General features: G+C 46.6%; 6 protein-coding genes across 6 annotated transcripts; 2 read left to right on the plus strand and 4 right to left on the minus strand.

The window, feature by feature from the left end:
- Positions 1-494: 494 nt before the first annotated feature.
- Positions 495-903, plus strand: F5J12DRAFT_784881 (uncharacterized protein; the record flags this gene model as incomplete). Its single annotated transcript, XM_051743126.1, has 2 exons — positions 495-592; positions 681-903. The coding sequence occupies 2 exons, from the start codon at positions 495-497 to the stop codon at positions 901-903; spliced, it is 321 nt and encodes a 106-aa protein (XP_051597342.1).
- Positions 904-3,853: 2,950 nt separating this feature from the next.
- On the minus strand, positions 3,854-4,243 carry F5J12DRAFT_724819 (uncharacterized protein; the record flags this gene model as incomplete). Its single annotated transcript, XM_051741567.1, has 1 exon — positions 3,854-4,243. A coding segment is annotated over one exon (390 nt), but the record flags the coding sequence as incomplete, so codon positions are not given.
- Positions 4,244-5,692: 1,449 nt separating this feature from the next.
- On the minus strand, positions 5,693-6,032 carry F5J12DRAFT_895482 (uncharacterized protein; the record flags this gene model as incomplete). The annotated part of the gene is made up of 2 exons (XM_051747834.1): positions 5,693-5,872; positions 5,922-6,032. The coding sequence occupies 2 exons, from the start codon at positions 6,030-6,032 to the stop codon at positions 5,693-5,695; spliced, it is 291 nt and encodes a 96-aa protein (XP_051597344.1).
- Positions 6,033-8,057: 2,025 nt separating this feature from the next.
- Positions 8,058-10,863, minus strand: F5J12DRAFT_784882 (uncharacterized protein; the record flags this gene model as incomplete). Its single annotated transcript, XM_051743127.1, has 13 exons — positions 8,058-8,120; positions 8,247-8,292; positions 8,344-8,423; positions 8,553-8,662; positions 8,720-8,829; positions 8,896-9,505; positions 9,533-9,731; positions 9,806-9,988; positions 10,085-10,148; positions 10,200-10,249; positions 10,396-10,558; positions 10,609-10,779; positions 10,841-10,863. 13 exons carry the CDS (start codon positions 10,861-10,863, stop codon positions 8,058-8,060), a joined length of 1,872 nt encoding a protein of 623 aa, XP_051597345.1.
- An 8,927-nt stretch (positions 10,864-19,790) lies between these two features.
- Positions 19,791-20,615, plus strand: F5J12DRAFT_895486 (uncharacterized protein; the record flags this gene model as incomplete). The annotated part of the gene is made up of 5 exons (XM_051747835.1): positions 19,791-19,871; positions 19,921-20,204; positions 20,255-20,380; positions 20,439-20,513; positions 20,564-20,615. The coding sequence occupies 5 exons, from the start codon at positions 19,791-19,793 to the stop codon at positions 20,613-20,615; spliced, it is 618 nt and encodes a 205-aa protein (XP_051597346.1).
- Positions 20,616-22,371: 1,756 nt separating this feature from the next.
- Positions 22,372-22,794, minus strand: F5J12DRAFT_895487 (uncharacterized protein; the record flags this gene model as incomplete). The annotated part of the gene is made up of 1 exon (XM_051747836.1): positions 22,372-22,794. One exon carries the CDS (start codon positions 22,792-22,794, stop codon positions 22,372-22,374), a length of 423 nt encoding a protein of 140 aa, XP_051597347.1.
- Between the last annotated feature and the right edge of the window lie 360 nt (positions 22,795-23,154).

The raw sequence follows: 23,154 nt of genomic DNA on the forward strand, positions 1-23,154 counted from the left end.
ACATCAGTAAGGTAGCTGTAGAGTTAATATAATGAACACACCTCAGACTTCTGTGGTAAGAAGGCTGAGGTGCACAAGGAAAAACTAACTGCCTAAGTGCGAAGAATTATTATGTAAGCTCATATGCTGTAAATAAACCAACACAGGGGACATATGTTCCAACAACATAATGTACCTACATTGTACTGTATGACAGGGCCAGTGGAGGCTGACAATTTGCTGTGTCCCATGGGCCAGTGGAGGTTGAGCCCTACACTGAGTCATCCCTGTGCTGTATGGACCAGCCCAGTTTCTATTATCAAATAACACATGAGTAGGCCACAATCAAATTGTCCCTGTAGTACCTGGAGTAGCCTAGTGTAAGATGTCACCTGTCCAGTGGCATGCTGTGGCATGTGTAGATCAGCACTGGAAGGTGGCACAAGACCTCAGCATGCTTCAGGATAGCTCAGCAGTGTAATGTTGTAAGATTTTGGAGCACTCCAGGGCATACCATGGCCCTCTGGGGTGAGCTGTGGCATATGTTCCTAAGTGAGCTGTGGCAAGCCAGCCACTCTGGAGCAAATGGTGGAGCATGCCATTGTCCTCTGGGGTAAGCTGTGGCATGCCAACCACTCTGGAGCAAATTCTGGAGCACACTGCAGCACATGTGCCAGAGTATACCATAGCATGTGCCACAGCATGCCAGCCACTCCAGAGCAAATTCTGGGACACACTATGGCACATGTGCCAGAGCATACCATAGCATTCCAGAGAACTCTGGAGCAGGCCATGGCCCTCCAGGATAAGCTGTGGCATTCCAGCCACTCCATAGCAAATTCTGGAGTAAACTGCAGGACATGTGCCAGAGCATACTATAGCATTCCAGAGAACTCTGGAGCAGGCAATGGCCCTCCAGAATAAGCTGCAGCATATGTTCCAAACCAAGGTGTGGCATGGCAGACACTCTAGAGCAAATTGCAAAGCAAACTGTGGCACATGTGCCAGAGCATACCATAGCATTTCAGAGCACTTGGGAGCATGCAATGGCCCTCCAGGGTAAGCTTTTGGCATATGTTCTGAAGCAAACTGCAGCATGCCAGCCACTCCAGAGCAAATATTACCAGCATACCCTGCATGCCTACCCCTTGCAGATACTACCAGAATTGGCATAGCTTAAAAGGTTGGCATTCAGTGCCACAAACTAGGATGCAGCACCATGTATTCAGAAGCAGTAGCAACTGGCAGATATGGCATTCTGCATTATGGCACATTGCAGCATGCAGCATAATTCATGGGGAAGTTGTGGCAACATGTACTGTGGCACCTGGCAGCACCTGCTCCATAAGTCTCTGGAGGGTTGTGGCAGCCAGTGGATATTGCTCAGCACACACTGGCAATGTGGCCAAGTCAGCTAGACTTGACAGGGATGCCTGGCAGCTGGTGGCATTGGCATGGCATACAGTGGCAAACACCTGACTGGCTTAGGATCCATGTCAAGGCTTGATGTGTGGCATGGATGGTTCTGCATACAGCAGCACACAGTTAGATGCAGAGGAATAAACTGGCAGTTCTTGGCAGCCAATGGCATTGACCCAACATACTGTGGCACACATCAGGATTGAGTAGGATTCATGTCAGTGCATGGCATCCAGCATGGATAGTTCTGTATATGGCAGCACACAGCTAGGGTACTATAGATATGGACATGAAGCATAGCACAAATTGTCAGTATACTGCATATCTTACCACCAGTATAAGATCATAACCTATACTTCATATGATCACAGAAGGGTGGCTAGTAATATTGCATTGATTTCATATTTTTCATTCAAACTGAGATTGTTCCAATCAAATACTGGACACCCAGTGTGAGTCAAAGTGTGGTTCAGTGGTGAAAACCAACCAAAATCAACACAAAAGACAAAAAGAGCAAGTGGTGGTGTGCCTGTGCAGTACCTAGATAGTAGAACCTTTGACCTGGATGGGTTTTTGCAAGCTACAACACTCAAGGATGAGTGCTGAGGGTTGGGGGTGCTCCTGATGAAGAGGGAGCAAGAATGTGATAGAAAGCAATAGGGTAGACTGCTGTCAGCCTACAGAAGGATGGATGGCAACTTAATTTGATGTTCTAAGCTGCACTGAGCTCAGGGAGGGCCTGGAGTGAAGTATATTGATGATAGACAAGGATAAGCAAAGTAGACAATAGTTAGACCCTTAATAAAGTCTCAACTATCAAAGCTGCTGAATGAATTACTGAGTGATGATAAAATGTGAGCAAGAGGGGCTCTCTGACATCTTTTTTTTTTTTTGCTATCTAAGTACAGTGATTTATATACAGTACAGGGGTGTTGCCCTTGGAAAACAAGGTGCAAACACTTGGTAAGTGATTGGTAACTGATGAGTAAGGAATGTAAGTGATGGGTAATCATCTTGGAAAGCATTGGTAAGGACTAGCAAGCCAAAAGGCAAAGAATCAGTAAGCAAAGTCAAAAGATTGGTAAGTATTGGCAATAGGTGAGTCAGAGACAGTCAGAACATCAAAGTATGAGTCAAGTAATGTCAGGAACTGGGAAAGCACACTGGAATCATATTAGGGGGAGGCTGTGCATGTCACATCTCAAAGAGATCACTTCTAGGCCAAGGTGGGATGACAGGGAGGCAGTGCTGATCTGATGCCAATATAGTACATCCAAAAGTGGACAGGGTGAGTCAGATGTCAACAGGGGTCAAGTCTTGGGGGTCTGTGGGGTGACAGGAGCATAGGGGATCACAACTTTCCCCCCCAAACCATCCTCTCAGTGAAGTAAATAAAAACTTCATGAATGAGGCTCTGTTGGAAGAGAGGATGAAGGGGGAGTGTCTTCTGCTGTATCTTGCAACAAGGAGGCAAGATGAGCATCATACTCATGATGGATGCGATCAGGGAGAGTGGAGAACAGTGGATTATACTGTAGCTGTTGCAATCTTGGAAGAATGATGGATGAGACTGGTATGAAGACACTGCAGGGAGCAGGGAGGAAGGATCCATATGCTTCTTGGACCAGAGAGACTGAAATGACCACATAAGACCTTTCCAAGCAAATGACAGACCTGAGGCAACCAAAGAACATCCTCCTAGAGGTCATACTGACAAAAAGAACACACTGTCCAAGCTGGATGGGCTGAGAGGGCACAGACAAGGGTGGGATGTACCAGGATGCTTCAGGATGGAAGCTGGTAGGAACTCCTGGCAGATATATGTAGCCATGGTCCCTAGAAAAGGGGACAAGTGAAATGACTGATGTGGAGGTGGCCATATCAGAAGAATTTAGCAAAATGAGCATCTTTTGGAGGGAGTGCTGTAGAAATGTGTGTAGTGCACAAATCCTTTCCAATTTTGGAAGGTAAGATCACATGGCTGAGCACTACAAGCAAGTGTAGGAATGGTCTTGGTATCTGCAGAAATGGCAGAGATATGTCAAAAACTGGGATGCTGTACACAGGCACTTAAGAATTTTAACCAGTGCTTAACTCACTCCCTTTCTTTTTCTTTGGCACTGATGACTTGTTCTTGTGCAAGGGATGACTGCCAACATTTCTGGCTGTCCTTCTTTGCATGAGGGCTATGGTCTTCATCTCCATTCATCAGCTGTATTCATGTCCACCTCACCAAACACCTTTGGTGTGTGACACTGGGGCATTAAATAAGGACCAATACAATACAATACAAGGTGCCATGGGTGATTTACATGCCTGTGAGAGCCTGCCACACCAATGGAACATGCATCCAATCACTGCAAGGGACTCCAAGCCAGTTGTGAATATTGTCCTGCATGTAGAATGCTAGTGAGCAATGGTTGCCACTCACATCATTCACACCATGCTGCAAAAGCTAGCCAGAAAAGGCTACAACAGTGCTAGGCTGGTAATCAAATTGAAGACCAAGAGAGGGAATGTCAAGCATGCCTTCAGAATAATTGCTGACACTAATGAGCATGTCACACCAGTTGGCACAGGATTGTGGGTCATGATGGAGGGGAGCTGACCAGTTAGCAATCATGGAGATGTTGGTATAAACCATTGGCCAGTGTTGGAGTGCTGCTGACATTTTGGGATCATTCATGGCAGACCACTCAGTCAGCTGCCACATGGCTTGGTGACCAGCATTGTACAAAGGAGGGTGCATAATTGAAAGTGTAGCAGAGAGAATTGCTAATGGCATTTGGACAGCATGGATCCATTGCCAAGCAGCTGGAGCTGCAAGGTCAGCAGATATGGAAGGCTGGTGTGCCAGTGTCTACAACATTAGCAATGAGTATTTTGAGATAAAGCATGAGGATGACCCTCATGGCATGACCAAGTTGATGCTGGGCCAGCAAAAGCTCTAAGCAGCCTGCTGGCAAACAGTGATCCACCAGAAAGTAATCAGGTGATGTTCACCAGGAACCATCAGATATGCTTCAAGTCAACATATTGGAAAGTAGGGGAATAACTCCCACCATCTGGTTCTTGGTAGGGTTGTGAACTGGGGACAGCAGGATACATCACAATGCCTACCTGCATTGATTGGGACATTGCACTGGGTAGATACCACAAAGCAATTGCATCCCCTTCACCCAGAATGATTGCAGGGTTGTCCAAATACCCACTCAGACATGGTGGGTGAGTGGAAAGGATGTGGGCCTCCTGGTTCAAATTGAAACCTGTTTCTTGAGGTGATAGGCTTTCTGACAGCCTGATTAATTCAATGCTGGAGGGAACTGCAATAAATGTTAGCAGGATGCATGGCAGCACTCTTAAAATGGCATACAGGGATTACAATAGGCCTGGGCCAGTGTTGCCACCATTTGATTGAGTGCAATACATGTCTGGACCTTGAGTTTGAGAGGTTGTGGTGGGACAGCAGCAGTGCAAGGATGTGTCTCATGGAGAACTCAGCAGCGCATGTACTCCACAAGCTGGTCAGAAAGTAGATAGTTGGATGGGAATGTGCTGGTACCAGACATTTCTAATGTAATCAGGTTGGGGAAGTTAAGGGAACCCACCAGCAACAAGTGGGATATCATCCAGAGACACAAGGAACACACATGGCATGGATCCCTCCAGCCATGGCAATTGTGTGGCCAATGTTGTTGGCAATTGTAGTGACTAATGTGGCAACATTGAACTAAATGCAGCATAGAAGCTCTCTGCAGAAATGAGACCACAGCCTCATCAGCATTTTGGAATGCAGCCCAGCTGGAACACAACCTTGAACAGCTGTGAATGCTGCTGAAGTATACATTACAGAAGATATTAGCCCCTTCCACATGTTCCAATTGGGGGTTGCACATTTCTGATACTGCTGGCAACATGAATCAAGGTCCAGATTACCAGCCTGTTTCACTAGTGGGAGCATTGAATAGGCAGTTTTGGAGGACCATGCCAGAGATGGTTCAATGGTGCTGGCACATCACAGGTATCTGACTGTGAACCTAGTGGATGGCCTTATAGACTGCTGGCCCAAGAATGACATTGACATGATTGGGGCCACAGGGAGAGGAGTACACAAAAGACCCAGTGATCATGGGAATGCCCATATACATTTACTGGCATTGATTCTGATAAAGTAAAGCTACCAGCCCCAAAGGAAACTCATTATAGATGGTTGATAATATGTACAGTGGCTGTATGTTCATTCCCACACCTTTGACACTGACTCCACCCATGCAACCTGTAAAGCAAGTTTAGATCAGGTAACAGCTTCCAGTGATGACATCTGCTCCTGTGAATGTAAGATTAACTTGGAAAGATACAATAACTCCTGATCAATATCCTTCAAGCCTTCTGTGCACATTGCATGTAATGCAGCACATTTGGCAGTGGGTGATGGATGTGAATTAATAAGCAGGGGTAGCAAAATGCTGCCATTCTGATACCATGGGTGAGTTGGAAGTAAGCAAAGGTGTGCTGCCACTTACTGATACTCCTGCAAAAAATTCTGCAGCTTCTGCAATTATGTCCTGCAGCAGTCTCCTCTCATATCCCAATTCCACTTTGCCACTGTTGTTCTGCCACCATGTATGGGCCATGGTAGTGGCCAGTTTGAAATGGCACTCCTTAATCCTTGTCAGGCATGGATTGAAGCTTTTGATGAAAGCTTAAATGTTGCAGGGACTCTGATCACCATTGTTCAGGTATGTTAACAGCCTGTCAGCTGTGAGCAGTGTCACACACCAAAGGTGTTTGGTGAGGTGGACATGGATACAGCTGATGAATGGAGATGAAGACCATAGCCCTCATGCAAAGAAGGACAGCCAGAAATGTTGGCAGTCATCCCTCACACAAGAATGAGTCATTAGTGCCAAAGAAAAAGAAAGGGAGTGAGTTAAGCACTGGTTAAAATTCTTAAGCACCCATGTATGGCATTCCAGTTTTCAACATATCTCTGCTGTTTCTGCAGATACCAAGACCATCCCCACACTCACTTGTAGTGCTCAGCCACACGATCCTACCTTCCAAAATTGGAAAGGATTTGTGCACTCCACATGTTTCTACAGCACTCCCTCCAAAATATGCTCATTTTGCTAATTCTTCTGATATGGCTGCCTCTATGTCAATCATTTCACTTGTCCCCTTTGCTAGGGACCATGGCTACATATATCTGCCAGGAGTTCCTACCAGCTTCCATCCTGAAGCATCCTGGTACATCCCACCCTTGTCTGTGCCCTCTCAGCCCATCCAGCTTGGACAGTGTGTTCTTTTTGTCAGTATGACCTCTAGGAGGATGTTCTTTGGTTGCCTCAGGTCTGTCATTTGCTTGGAAAGGTCTTATGTGGTCATTTCAGTCTCTCTGGTCCAAGAAGCATATGGATCCTTCCTCCCTGCTCCCTGCAGTGTCTTCATACCAGTCTCATCCATCATTCTTCCAAGATTGCAACAGCTACAGTATAATCCACTGTTCTCCACTCTCCCTGATCGCATCCATCATGAGTATGATGCTCATCTTGCCTCCTTGTTGCAAGATACAGCAGAAGACACTCCCCCTTCATCCTCTCTTCCAACAGAGCCTCATTCATGAAGTTTTTATTTACTTCACTGAGAGGATGGTTTGGGGGGGAAAGTTGTGATCCCCTATGCTCCTGTCACCCCACAGACCCCCAAGACTTGACCCCTGTTGACATCTGACTCACCCTGTCCACTTTTGGATGTACTATATTGGCATCAGATCAGTGCTGCCTCTGTCATCCCACCTTCACCTAGAAGCAATCTCTTCAAGATGTGACATGCACAGCCTCCCCCTAATGTGATTCCAGTGCACTTCCCCAGTTCCTGACATTACTTGACTCACACTTTGACATTCTGACTATCTCTGACTCACCTATTGCCAATACTTACCAATCTTTTGACTTTGCTTACTGATTCTTTGCCTTTTGGCTTGCTTATACTTACCAATGCTTACCACTGCTTTCCAAGATGATTACCCATCACTTACATTCCTTACTCATCAGTTACCAATCACTTACCAAGTGTTTGCACCTTGTTTTCCATAGGCAACACCCCTGTACTGTATATAAATCACTGTACTTAGATAGCAAAAAAAAAAAGAGAAGAAGATGTCAGAGAGCCCCTCTTGCTCACATTTTATCATCACTTAGTAAATCCTCCATCAGCTTCAATAGTTGAGACTTTATTAAGGGTCTAACTATTGTCTACTTTGCTTATTATCATCTATCATCAATCTACCTTGCTCCAAGTCCTCCCTGAGCTCAGTGCAGCTCAGAGCATTGAATTAAGTCATCATCCATCCTTCTGTAGGCTGACAGCAGTCTACCCTATCACATTCTCTCTCATTCCTGCTCCTTCTTTGTCAGGAGCACCCCCAACCCTCCACACTTGTCTTTGAGTGTTATAGCTCACAAACACCCTCCCAAAGAACAGGTTCTACCATCTAGGTACCACATAGGCACACCACCACTCACTCTTTTTGTCTTTTGTGTTGGTTTTGGTTGGGTTTTCACTACTGAACCACACTTTGACTCACAGCAGCACAATCAGGGTAATGGGATGGTGAGATGCCATGCCCATCAGACACTCCATTGTACCCTGTACCACTATCAACCATTGCACCACCACAGGAACAGTGGCTTGCCACTTGTGCCAGGAAATGTTGATACCAACTAGTGTGCCAGTATTCAGACCAATCTGGCTTCTTCATGGCAGCAACAAGGCAACAAAACCTCATTCCCAAGTACTGTATGGCCATGGAGAGTTTGGTCATGGTGAATGTTGATGACATGACTTACTGGCATGTTGGCCAACTTTCCCACAGCTTTGCATGGTGGCATGCATCTGCCATTAAAGAAGTACTCATTAGCAAATGCTTAGCTCACATTCAACTACACCAACCAATATATGATTGAGAACCCTGGCATCATTTGGGAGTTCTCAAGAATGATGTCATTGCAGATAGCTAGTGGTCTCTAGATGGAAATGGTTCACAGAAGACATGCTAATCTGCCATACATCTGGCATTGCAATGTGGCATAGCATGCCAGCCTGGCCTGTCCCTTTGCCAATGTGGCAGCCTTTCTGCTGGTCCAAAATCTTACCTTGTTTTCAAAGAAGTTGTTAGTCCACTCCTGCTTGCATTTCAACAGCTGAACCTCCTCCTTCCATCTGTCCCACAGCACTCTCACCCAGAGCCAATTGACCCTGTAAACTAGAGAAAATGATAAGTAAATCTCAGATGCTGCTGCCATGTGATTGCTCCTCTCACATTCTGACATCCAATCATTAGTGGCCATGTCCCTTGGTACATCCATTGTCCAGATCCAAGGTAGGGTATCATCCCTGTGACCTCTGGCATTTGGGTCAGATACTGCCATGCTGATAGTTAGGTTGGAGTCATTCAACTCTTTGTATCACTCCAGGATATCCAGCCCAGCCCCTAACCTGCCCATTTGAATGTGGCACTGGCAGTACACAGTGGCATGATGTTGCATGGCTGCTTTGGCATTGGCCACCCTTCCCCAGGCATGCATGGCCATGTGGTAATTACTTCCATGGTGAATGTTGGTTTGAAAGATGACCACCTTCTCTGCAAGCACAAGCTGCAGTTCATGAAGACAATCATTGGCCTGTCCTTGCTGCAGTTGCAGCTCCATTAGTGTCACATACCCCAGGCCAGATTGTTCAAAATGATCTTTGCCAACATTGGATGGCAGTGGCAATGCAATGGTTTCTGGATCATGCAGGTTAGATGACCAGCACAGCTCAGCATCCTTGAATCTGTCCCCAAATAGTTTTTTGGCAGTGTTGAAAATGCCATGTATATGGGACTGGAGATGATCATGGCAACATGCAATGGTGAGATTTTGAGCTTCTGTTGCTCTTGAGCTGATGTGCCAGCATGCCACTGCAAGCTGGATTTGTGCTTCTTCTATCTTCAATGCCTTGGCAATCCAGGTCACCATACCCTGCAAATGCCCTGGCTGAGGGATGGCCAGTAAATCTATCTTGATTGCCTTTGCAGAGGGAGCTTCATTACCACTCAGCCCAAATCCTGTCCAGGATAACCTTCAATACCTACCTTTCTGCAGCCTGACCTCATATATATCCATGGCCTGTAGCCTTGACAGCCAGTTGTCCAATGCTGCTGCTGCTTCTCCCCCCCATGATTGGCTGATTGCCAGTGGGACATTACCATTCAAATCAGCAAACCTGCCTTCAACCACTAAATAAGATTCCTCAGCAACCTTGAGTTTCTGCTTGAGTCTCATTGCTGTAGTCTGATACAAGCACTAGACTTATGCATTCTGACCATTTTCAGGAAATTGCTATCATTCATTTGGAAATCAAGTACCTCCTGCCAATGAGGAGTAGCCACACCTCTAGCAGATGGGGACATGATATTCAGGGAGGGCCACAAGGTTTCCATGATCTCCCGATCCACCCAGCCAGCACCCACAATGAAATTGGGAGCATATTGTGCAAAGCATTCTGTGCAGTGGCCATGAACATGCCACAACCCAATGCCAGGGCAGATCTGCATGCCATCCAGCATGGATATATAGGCATTGGCATGTAGCCATCATTCTAAACTTTTGCTATACCAGCAGTTAATATCATAGAAATGTATCACTTGCTGGCCAGGGACTGTGCCATGCCTGACAGCATGCACAAGCACATAGTCCATGTTAACCTGCCTGTGATGTCAATGTCAATATTGTCATACATTGTTACAAGGTTATTCATACTGTTTGCCCTTCTGGAAGTCAACCATTGCATGTGGCACAAAACAGCCATGCTATGCACAGGCACATCCACCTATTCCTGTAGATGCAAGCTGCTGCCAGTTGGCATTTGCTTGATTAACTGCCTGATGATTGCTGCAATCTGAGATCTTGTAGTGTGATCAGTCCATTGGGTAATACATTCCTACACATCACCCACCTCAACCACATTTTTAGTGCTGCTCAAATATTCCTTGTATGGCTGTGATGCAACCATGTACCCCTTTCCATCCATCAACCAGGCTTTGCTGCCAGCATCCTTTGGATGCATATGCTCTGCCTTGAAATTACCATCCATGACCAAGCTTCTTTCCAGTGTCCAACTGGATTATACAGTGTATAAATGGCTAGCAGTGTTCATGGTATCACTCACTGGGAATAATCCATTGCATCTTCAGGAATGTTGATGCTGGGTTGGGGACATGCTGGACAAAATAACACTAATTCCCCAGGGCCAGCATCTTCTGTGCTTGTGTGGGATCTCTGCCATTTCAGTAGTTTCAGGAGCTGCCACATCCTAGCAACTCTCAGCAGTTCCCTGTACCTATCCTATCATCCAGCTAAGAGTTGTGTTGCAGTGATACAATTCAACAAATAGGACACACTGGCACCAGATGAGGAAAGGCATTGGAGGTTATGCAGCAAAGTTTGCTGTAGAAATTCATTGCTGAGGTACCACATTCCACATTGTCCTGAATGAAGTCATCAAGTACTTGGAAGGTAAATGCAGTTCTTGCAGCCTTTGTGGTAGCAGGAAACATCCCAACCCACATCAGCTGTATGTGTGAATCCTCTGCCCCAGGGCATCTACAATACTGCACATTGCAGTAGTGTATTCCATTGGTGTGCATGACAATTAGACAGCTTCAGTTCCTCAGGGCCTGCAGATTTGGTGGACAACCATCCTGATCCACATCCTCCCAATCATCTTCCTCCTCAGTTTTGACTTCATTGTTTGAACAACCACCAGCTGGGCAGTGTTGCCCACCATGCCCAACATGCAGTACCAAACTTCACAGAAGTATCTATACAAGTAACTCAGTCATGTGCAGACAGTGACAACATCTATATATATTTACCTATACAAGTAACTAGGTGCGCTGTAAGCATAGTAAAGTAAGCAGAAGGATATCGTACTCACCTCAGTCACACGCAGATAGCGACAACATCTGAGGTGATGGGGTCTACAGTGCAGAGCTAAATACTGTAATGTAACAATAGAAGTGAAACACCGGGTGTTGAACCCGTTTACAATAAGTATTGTCTTGTTGTGAGATGCGCTATGGTCTTCGTGGATAACAAGAGGACTCGCACATAAGTGCAAGACACTGTAAATACAATAAACATAAGGATGCGGAGAGTTAGTTTGCGCATTCAGTAACAGTGTTGAGTAAGAAAAGGGTCTAAAGCGGAAACCAGTTCTCACCACCCAGAGCGGATGCATTCGGAATGGGCTACATGTGACTTGCCAAATCTAACACTCCCCCTCAAGTAGGACGTAGACCAAGTTTGACGACAAAGTGCTTCACCTTGGGCGATGGTAAAGCTTTAGTCAGGGTGTCGGCAACCATATCGGTGGTGGGGCAGTAGATTAAGCGGATCTTGCTGTTTTCAATGACCCAGCAGATGAAGTGGAAACAGATATCGATATGTTTGGTGTGTGTGTGATATTGATGATCTTTGGTGAGCGCAATAGCTGATTGATTATCTGAGAACAACGTGGTTGGTTCAGCAAGTGGCCCAAACAGTCTCTGATGAGCGACCGAAGCCATAAGGCTTCCTTGGCCACATGGGTGGCTGCCACATACTCACTTTCAGTCATCGACAGCGAGATGATTTCCTGTCGTTTTGAGGACCATGACACAGCGCCACTGTCTATCAAGAAAGCGTACCCTGAGACCACTCTGCAGTCTTCCGCCATACTTCCATCTGTGTCTGCATATCCTACGAGCATGTTCAGTGTCCCACCATACGTCAACTTCAAATTCTTGGTTCCAAGAAGGTAACAATATATTCTTCTAACTGCTTCCCAGTGGGGAATCCCAGGATTTCCGGAGAAATGGGAGATGGTGGTCATGGCATATGAGATGTTGGGATGGGTACCCAGGGAGGCATACATCAGCAAGCCAACGGCTTTGCAATACAGTATGTGTTTCATCGCAGCATATTCAGCACCAGTGGAGGGTGACTGACCAGAGTGCAGCTTTGTGCTAGGTTCCATGGGGTTTGATATGGGTTTTAACTCATCAAAGCTGAAGCATTGGATGATCGATTCAATGTAGGGATGCTGGCACAGTGAGATAGTGCGTTCATCTCAGTTTCTGGTGACCTCTATCCCGAGCAACCAATGGAGCTCGCCAAGGTCAGTTATCTCGACGTACTTTCTGATGTCCCTTTTGAACTCATCAATCTCGCTTGAAAGTGTGGCGGCGATAGTGCAGTTGTCGATGTGTATGACGATGATTATGAGCTTGCCAGTGTTGCAACATCGGAAGTACACAGCTTGGTCAACAGAACACTGGGTGAACCCGAGCTTGTCTACTAATATCTCGACTAGCCTCTGGTACCAGCGACGACCACTTTGCTTTAGGCCGTACAAAGTTTTGCGAAGGCGGCAGACCTTGTGTGGGTGATCGGCAGATTCAAACCCAGGAGGCTGGCGCATGTAAATGACTTCATCGTCGGTGAGTGTGCCGTTTAGGTACGCTCCTTTGATATCTATCTGATGGAGTTGTAGATTGGAGTGAGCAGCCATCATGAGTACAACATGGATGGACACAAGCATTGCTACTGGTGCGAACATATCGAAGTAATTGACACCTTCGACCTGCGAGTACCCCTGGGCAACATGTCTGGCCTTGTGCCGCACAATGTTTCCTGCGGCATCCTTCTTGGCCTGGAACACCCATTTTGAACCTATGACATTTGCACCGGGGGGTAAGTTGACAAGTTCCCAAGTTCCTGCATCCCGTAACGTTGCTAACTCCTCTCTTATTCCATTTTCCCATTGCGGCCAATTGGGATGGCGACGAGCTTCAGCTAGTGAGCTGGGCTCGAGAGCTTCTGTTTCAGCAGTAATCTCGTCCATAGCCATAGCAAGGTCAATCTGACATAGGTCATCGTCCGAGTCTTCAATGATAGATGCGAGTAGGGCTGTGGCAGTCTCTTGCTCCCCCTCGAGCCTGACAGGGTTTGAATGTTCCTCGACAATGGTAGGTAACTGAACTCCTTTTGGTACTTCAGGTGTACTGCGATGGTTGGTACTACCTTTTCCAGCGAGAATCTCTGCGAGCCGCTGGCTGGGTTTTCAGATTTGTTTCGCAACAGGTGGATCAGCTGGAAGTGGTGGAGGCATGAGTTGAGCTGGAGCGACTGGTGGAGGTGATGGAGCTGCAGCAATCTCTGTGACGGGCGCTGTAGATGTTAGCATCGCATTTGGTAAGTACGCATCTTCTTCCTCCCCCTCACGAGGTAATGGCTCAGCCGAGGAGGGGTCCCAGTACACATTTCTTTCGACAGTGACTGACTTCTTTTCAGGCCAGTATATGCAACATCCGTTGGGGCTGTTATCGTCTATTCCAACCCATCGGCCTTCAGCGACACATCCTCCCAGCTTGCTTCTGCCCTCAATTCATACCCAGACGTTTGAGCCCCATGCATGGGCTCGACTAAGGTCAGGTTTCTTCCCAGTCACAGCTTCGAGAGGCGTTCCTCCATCAAGTGCTTTAGTGGGGGTTCTGTTCTTCAACCAGACAGCGTGACATACTGCCTCACCCCAAAGGGTGCAAGGTAATCCACTCTCATGTAGCATGGCATGTACTTTCTCCAGCAACGTGCAGTTAAGGCGCTCAGCGATGCCGTTGTGCTGTGGGGTATCGTGTACAGTGAGTTTTTGCTTTGTACCAGCTGCCCTGAGGTACATCACAAATTCTTTTCCTAGGTACTCACTGCCTCAATCGGAATGAAGAGTCTTCACGCAGGCATTATGTTGGGTGCGACACCAGGCCTCGAAATCTTTATAGGCCAAGAAAGCTTCACTTTTCTGACGGAGGAGATGGATATAGGTGAGTTGTGTCTTGTCATTGGTGAACGAGATGTAGTAATGCCGTCCTCTGAGAGTTTCAACAGGTGCAGGTCCCCAGAGGTCGGTATGCACTTCTTCCACGAATTCAGTAGCTTGGTCTCCAACACGTTCCTTTGCAACAGGCTTTCTGGTCGCCTTCGCATATACATAAGCTTTGCAGAACATTGGTTCGTCCTTTGACAAGTCGAATTTCAGTCCTGACATGAGTCCCTTTTCAGCTAAGCAGCAGGCAGCGGTTGGAGATATGTGACCCATCCTTCGGTGAAGCTCCATGACAGTAACTGTTTCAGTCATGGAGTTCACTTGGTCACGATCATCATTGTGAATGACGCAATAGAGACCAGCTTTGGACTTGGGGACACATCCAACAATGTCGTCGGTGGGGTTCCTGATGATGCAGGTGCCTTCAGCGAAGGTGATGGAGTACCCTAGCTGATCAAGGCGGCTGACGGATATGAGGGTGTATCCTACCTCGGGCGAATATAGCACCTCCGTAAGTCTCAATTTAGTCACATCATACCCATTTGGTACTTCTATGACCATCTCCCCCATAGCTGTGGCGTTAAAGAGTTGTTTGTTCACCGCTGAGAACGACCTAGGCAGTATGCTTGTTAGGGCCTCAAATCTCTCCTTGTAGGGGGAGATGTGATGAGTGGATCCGGAATCGTAGAGTTTGACGACACGTGCATTAATAGGGCTGTCATTTACAAGGTTTGTGAACTCTGGGGAGGTTTCAGTGCCTCGCCATCCACTTCCTCTACCTCACTGAACCAGTCCTTGTTGCAGGTGGTGAAGTGTTGCTGATATTTGTCATCGTCGTCCGAGGATATGCTCAATAGATCAGGGAGCATCACCTCATCATCCAGCTTGTCCAAGGTGTGGGCCGAGAAGGCGCCCTCTTCATCAGAGTCAAGTGTCACAGCATGAGCGGATCCATTTGTAGCAGTGGATGTAGCTTCTTTCTTTTTATCAGGATCAGGACATTGAGACTTGTAGTGCTCCCTTGACCTGCAGTTCCAGCAGGGTCCATGCTGGCGAGCGTGCCCTCTGGAGCTTCCTCCTCGACCTCTCCAACTCCCTCGTCCTTGATTAGAGGAGTTTCCAGGGGTCATGGCCAAGGCTATGTCGCCTTCACAGGTTCTTTGCTTAGGACGTGAGTGTCATGTCTCCTTGCAGCTTCGTCTTTCTGATTCTTCAATAATAAGGGAGATGAGAATATCAGGGTCGACAGTTTGCGTTGGGCTGTACAAACGAGCGGTTGTGAGCTGACCAGATGCGAAGCTGGTGAGGTATTTGGGTAAGGATTGGATGATGGTCGATCGATAGTCCTTTTCTTCGATCTGTACGCTGATGGCTGCCAACTTGTCTCTCTTCGTACGCAGATTGTCCAGGAATTGGTGGACGTTGCCATTGGCAGGGCATTGCATGCCTAATAACTTTGTTCACAGATCCATCTGAGTGTAAGCTCCCTTCTCGGTGTACTCGCAAATGATCTCATTCCACATGGCAGCGATGCTGCTAAGGCTATGCACCCGAAGGGCAGTGGAATTGGGGATCCGTTGAGTAAGTAAATGTTTTGCCATATTTTTGCTTTTCTGCCACTTGGCGAGTTCGTCAGCATTGGGAGGGACTACTGTCATGAATCCATCCTGATCAGTGGAGGTTATACCGGCAGGGCAAAGAGAGGTTCCATTGAAGTGGGACCATAGCTCCTTAGCTTCGACAGCGGTCTGGAAGCGAAGGGAGAAGATTGCCCAGTTTGCGCCTTTGATATTGAGCTTCGGAACATTGCCCAGGAGTGTATCAGTGGTGACAGGGATAGCAGTGGTCATTGCGGGGAGATGAGGGTCAATTTAACAGCAAGAATATCGAAACGATGGTGAGACGTTCATAGGCTATTAGAGCTCGGGGCTCATAACCTCACAGAAGTATAAGTATCTATACAAGTAACTCAGTCACACGCAGACAGTGACAACATCTATATATATTTACCTATACAAGTAACTAGGTGCGCCATAAGCATAGTAAAGTAAGCAGAAGGATATCATACTCACCTCAGTCACACGCAGACAGCGACAACATCTGAGGTGATGGGGTCTACAGTGCAGAGCTAAATACTGTAATGTAACAATAGAAGTGAAACACTGGGTGTTGAACCTGTTTACAATAAGTATTGTCTTGTTGTGAGATGTGCTATGGTCTTCATGGATAACAAGAGGACTCACACATAAGTGTGAGACACTGTAAATACAATAAACATAAGGACACGGTGTCACACACCAAAGGTGTTTGGTGAGGTGGACATGGATGTAGCTGATGAATGGAGGTGAAGACCATAGCCCTCATGTGAAGAAGGACAGCCAGCAATGTCGGCAGTCATCCCTCGCACAAGAACAGGTTGTCAGTGCCAAAGAAAAAGGAGGAGGCGGGTTAAGCGCCAATAAAATTCTTAAGTGCCCATGTATGGCATTCCGGTTTTCGATGTATCTCCACCAGTTCTGCAGACACCGAAACCATTCCCACACTCACTTGTAGTGCTCAGCCACGTGATCCTACCTTCCAAGATTGGAAAGGATTTGCACACTCCACACGTTTCTACAGCACTCCCTCCAAAAGACGCTCATTTCGCTAATTCTTCTGATATGGCTGCCTCCACATCAGTCATTTCGCTTGTCCCCTTTGCTAGGGACAATGGCTACATATATCTACCAGGAGTTCCTACCAGCTTCTGTCCTGAAGCATCCTGGTACATCCCACCCTCATCTGCCCCCTCTCAGCCCATCCAGCTTGGACAGCATGTTCTTTTTGTCAGTATGACCTCCAGGAGGACATTCTTTGGTCGCCTCAGGTCTGTCATTTGCTTGGAAAGGTCTTATGTGGTCATTTCAGTCTCTCCAGTCCAAGAAGCATATGGATCCTTCCTCCCTGCTCCCTGCAACGTCTTCATACCAGTCTCGTCCATCATTCTTCCAAAATTGCGACAGCTACAGTATAATCTACTGTTCTCCACTCTCCCTGATCACATCCATGATGAGTATGATGCACATCTTGCCTCCTTGTTGCAAGATACAGCAGAAGACACTCCCCCTTCATCCTCTCTTCCAACAGAGCCTCATTCATGAAGTTTTTATTTACTTCACTGAGAGGATGGTTTGGGGGGGAAAGTTGTGATCCCCTATGCTCCTGTCACCCCACAGACCCCCAAAGCTTGACCCCTGTTGACATCTGACTCACCCTGTCCGCTTTTGGATGTACTATATCGGCATCAGATCAGCACTGCCTCTCTGTCATCCCACCTTGGCCTAGAAGCGATCTCTTCAAGATGTGACATGCACAGCCTCCCCCTAATGCGATTCCAGTGCACTTTCCCAGTTCCTGACATTGCTTGACTCATACTGTGACATTCTGACTGTCTTTGACTCACCTATTGCCAATACTTACCAATCTTTTGACTTTGCTTACTGATTCTTTGCCTTTTGGCTTACTTATCCTTACCAATGCTTACCAATGCTTTCCAAGATGATTACCCATCGCTTACATTCCTTACTCATCAGTTACCAATTGCTTACCAGGTATTTGCACCTTGTTTTCCATAGGCAACGCCCCTGTACTGTATATAAGTCACTGTACTTAGGTAGCAAAAAAGAAGACATCAGAGAGCCCCTCTTGCTCGCAATTTATCATCTCTCAGTAAATCATTCATCAGCTTCGATAGTTGAGACTTTATTAAGGGTCTAGCTATTGTCTACTTCGCTTATCATCATCTATCATCCATATACTTTTCTCCAAGCCCTCCCTGAGCTCAGTACAGCTTAGGACATTGAATTAAGTCACCATCCATCCTTCTGTAGGCTGACAGCAGCCTACCCTATCGCTTTCTATCACATTCTTGCTCCCTCTTCATCAGGAGCACCCCCAACCCTCAGCACTCATCTTCAAGTGTTGTAGCTCGCAAAAAAACCTCCCAAAGAACAGGTTCTACCATCTAGGTACTGCATAGGCACACCACCACTCGCTTTTGTTGTCTTTTGTGTTGGTTTTGGTTGGTTTTCACCACTGAACCACACTTTGACTCACAGCGGAGAGTTAGTTTGCATGTTCAGTAACAGTGTTGAGTAAGAAAAGGGTCTAAAGCAGAAACCAGTTCTCACCACCCAGAGTGGATGCGTTCGGAACAGGCTACGTGCGACTTGCCAAATCTAACAAAACTGGCCTGAATGGTAAATACAGGAACAACCATCATGATTCAGCTGCTTACCAGCTGCAGGGATGATTCCTCAAAGAATGTTCCATTCCATTGTTCCACCCTGTGGAATGGCCAGTGCTTGTGTTCTGCCCAGCCAGAAGACCAGCCAATGGGCACACTCAGTGCACCAGAAAATTCCATCCACTCCACACAGGACACAATCCCTTGGCTCAGGTGGGGCCTCCATGTCCAACAGGATGGCTAGATAATGCTGTTGGTGTGGCAACCACTGCTGCAGATAACTATTCTACAATTGTGTGCCACTGTCATTGCAGGTTTGTTGGGCAATGCAGCATTCCACACACCTGACTTTTCCAAGGTTTATAAGGTGTTGCAGGCAATACATCATTATTGGAAGGTAGTTGGTCACCCACATCATCCAACAGGCAGTCCAGGTGATCCAGGATAACAGAGCCAGGCTGTACAGGAGGCTGAGTTGCATGGCCTGGCACCTGCTTTCTGGGTGCTACTTTTATCATCTTATCCCTATATCCTCAGGTGGTTTTCACTCTTTTCCAGGTCACCTTGGTCACTCTTGTCGCATGTCCTGCTGGTGCAAACTTTGACTTCCCCATGATGAATGTTGCAATGCAGAAGGGTTTTGATCACAACAAATACATGCAGCCAACACATGCTAGCAAGGTCTGACCACCAACTATGGTAATGCTATCTTAGGATCTGGCACATGATTTCAGTGCTAGCACCTGCACATTGCCTAGAGATCAATGAAATGAATGAGCACTTGCAAAAAGCCTTGTCCTACATCATGCCCATAGTGCCTATACCATCCACAGCATCTCAATGCACATTGCCCAATTACCAAAGATCTCAGATCCATGAAGTCTGAGAGGCACTGCCTTTGCACATGGCTCAGGGATGGAAATCTCATGATTGACTAACAACCTTAGCCATCTTGGGAAACTGTCCAATCAACTGGCATGCAAGAATGGACTAGACACCAAAATGTAACCTTCATTGACATGGGAGAATGCTGGAGAAGTCTATTCTCCTCAAGAGACATTGTACTAGCTGTCCCCCAAAAATCTGCACACAAGCACCTCCATCCTCAATGCCATCCAGTGACTATGAAAGTGACTCATTCTCCAACAACACCAAACCCTCCCTGCCACAAAAGGGGACCAGTCTTCAGCCAGCCAAAATTGATATTCTTGAGGCTGAGCTAGAGTCATGGAAAAATGCTGACTGAAACAAGAGGAACTCCATCATGTTAACCCTCAGAAACAAGATAAAGAACCTTGATGCTAATGTGATGCTGAAAACACATGAATGGGTTCAGAAGAAGAAGGTGTGCCACACCTGCCATTGATTACCTGGCATGTCCTTACCATTTCCAGGCAATTCAGACTTGGTTGTACAACCACAGCTGGAGCCATAGTCAACAGGCTCTGATCAAATATGGTGGCAGTTGGACACTGAGGAAGGTGGTCATGCACCATCAAAAGAAATCAATCAACAAAGTGTTGGAAGAAGCCAGGATCAAGCTGGGATCCACAGAAATGATCAAGTCTTATCAGAAGGCTGTTGACACTGTCATGAGGTCCCTTACTGCCAAGGAGATACAGGAGGCCAAGGCATTGGCCAAAGAATGGAATGTGCAGCAGCCACCTCAGGATGTTCAGTCAGAGTACATACCATTTGGCAATGCTGCCCATCACTCACAAGAAACAGAACCACAGAGAAGAAAGGCCATAAATATGCCAAGGAATTTGCTAAGGAAATGTGGAAGCAGTGTGGTGTCAGGGTGGTAGTGATGGTGGCATGGGAAGATGCTGATGGAGAGGTGATAGTTGGAGTGTGAGGAACTTGTTCTTTGTGCAGATGAGTACCACCAGATTTTGACTGACTCATCCAGACATGATTTCAATGATGAATTGGGTAATGGCAAATTATTTGAGGAGTTGGACAAGTGCCAGGATATATTGGTAAAGTATGCATGAATGGCATTTGGGAATGGTGGGACTGATGCTGAGTTGCCAGACAAAGATGCTGCTCCATGGTCAAGGCAGAGAAAGAGCAATGGGAAACCTAAAACCATCCTGCTGGTCAGTGAAAACAGCACACCATACAACCTGAACATATTGGACATGTGGGCACCAAAGTTGAAGGATATCATGCAGACATTTGTGACATTTCACTATCATATGTATAACAATAGGAGAAATACTGTTCATTGACATGTGTTACAGGGAAGGCCTGCAGGAATTCACAGGTGACTGTTCCATGAAGCACAATAATGACCAACACTGCACTTTATATTGCACCACAGTTTCTGCCACCTGAGGTTCCCTTGAAAGAGCTGAGTTGACTTACCCAGGATGAGTTGACAGCAATCTTGGAATGGTGGCAAGAGTGAAAAGAGTGGCATCCCAATAATATATTCAGCTTCAAGAAGTGGAGAGATGCTGGAGGGTCCCTCCAAATGCTGGTAGCAGAGGCTGACAGCAGTGGAGCAAGGATAGGTGCAAGCAGGATTTGGATGGGAACCCAGACCACTTGACAGGCAAAAGGACAATGGATAGAATGATGCAGGGTAGGAGGAAGCAGTGATGGCAAACAGGTATGAAGGAATGCATCTGGAACTTAAATGTGTGGCAATATTATCTAATGGGGGACAAAGTTGTAGGGTCTGATTCTGACAATGAATCCAATCTCTGTCAAATACCACCAACATTGCTGTCAAATAGAAATGATGCTACAGGCCCAAGCATGGTGGATGAAGATGCCACAGAGGCAGTACCATTGCTGGATTCCCAGCAGTGGATTTCCAGATGCCAAGTGGCTGAGGGTGACACCTGCCAGCCAATTGGTAAGCCAGTGGGATCACAACAGCCAAATATTGTTAACATTAATGGCTGACATGTTTCAGCCATTGGCAAGGAACCACAAAATGCCTGGTGGCAGGTTGTGGGTGGCAATACAAGCCCTGTGCAACCTATGCCAGAAGGCCACCACATTGATTTGCCTGATTCTCTCCACCTGGCAGATCCTTTGGCAGTGCCAACAACTATCAAGAGAGGCCATAAACAGGAAGATTCAAAGCACAAGTTGCCCACTCCATCGATGAGTCAGTACTTGTGCCACAGTTGCTGAATTGTTGATTCAATTTATCTCTCAATCCTAGTACCCATGCACTGGACTGGCATAGACAATGTGAGGGGTATGTGGCAATCAAAATGGGTATGGAAGGCACCAAAGTGGCCCAATGATGATGTTCCTACTCCCAGTCCCTCCAAGAAACATAGGCAATGTTAACATTTGTATTTTACATGGCCATGGAATGTGATACTACATTTTGACAACCAATAGCTACAATTACAATAAATCCTCATCCAGTTCCAATTCATCCTCACCATCCCAATTGCTGGTCATTAAATCTTGTATATATTGCTGAGTCCTTGCCAGCTGTGCTCTCCTTGCAAGCAACAGGTGAAACCAGATGCTTGATTCCACCAATATATTGCTGTAGTGGTTGTAGGCCACAATGATTGGCCCATTGGTGGTGGTGTTAAGACAGGGCAGGTGCTCATCAGCCAGTCCTGTGAGAAGAACTGCAAGCCACTGTGCTTTTTCCACTGCCAGATGATTGATATATATGCAAGGGATATCATAAAACAACTTACATGTTGTAATTGGCCCTTCATCATGAATTCCTTGTATACCCAAGTCACTGGTGAAACATTGCAACACTGAAAAGCAAGCTAATACACTTAATACTGGCAGCAACAAGAGATGACATGGCACTTGCCAGCAGTGGCATCGGTGGCCATAGGCCATGGAGATGGTTGCTATGATGTAGCCAGGATGGGCTGTGGCTTGGAGGCTGCCACACCATCTAACCACTCATCCATATATGCATGATCTGGGGGAGATGGCACAGTTTGTGGAATTTGTGCAGATGCCAGCAATGATCTAGGTGGGGGTGAGACTGCCAGGGAAGATGTTGGTGAATCCCAGCTAGGTGCAATGGCAGCCAAGGATGGCATGGAATGACTTGCTTGCCATGCCTCCCATTGTTGATCAGCAGCAGATGGCTGCACCTCCAGTGAAAGTAGTGGGGAGTCCCAAGATGGTGCAAGCATACTGAGCAATGGACAGGAAGGGCTGGCATTCAGCAGCATGGAGGACGATGGCAATCCCAGCTGATGGCCCCAAGCTGCAGCATTTGCAGCTGCTCTGAATGGTAGAAATTCTGGTTCATCTACAACCATATCTGTATTGTTGGCACCTGGCAATACCTGAGGTTTATTATGCAGGGAGATGACTGGTGAAGGTTATTGACAGTTGTATGTTATAACAACTACTTACATTGAGTGTCCAGACTGCCTGGCCTCCACCTTACTGACTTTTGCTCCATGATATTCAGCAATCTGTAGAATGTTGATAAGTTGATTGAAATATTGTTCAATTGTGTCAAAATGTCAGATTTGACTATTTGGGCTTGTTTGTCTACTGGCCAGTGTTGATGCCAGCACAATGGTTCATGAAAATATAAAATGCAGCTGCACTGCTGATGCAATTGTCAACTATCACTTGACTGCACTGCTCTCACACCAGTACCCCACTTCCAC

Source organism: Pisolithus orientalis, assembly GCF_024613125.1.
Source record: "Pisolithus orientalis strain OTSU chromosome Unknown F5J12scaffold_30, whole genome shotgun sequence".
NCBI lineage: Eukaryota > Fungi > Basidiomycota > Agaricomycetes > Boletales > Pisolithaceae > Pisolithus > Pisolithus orientalis.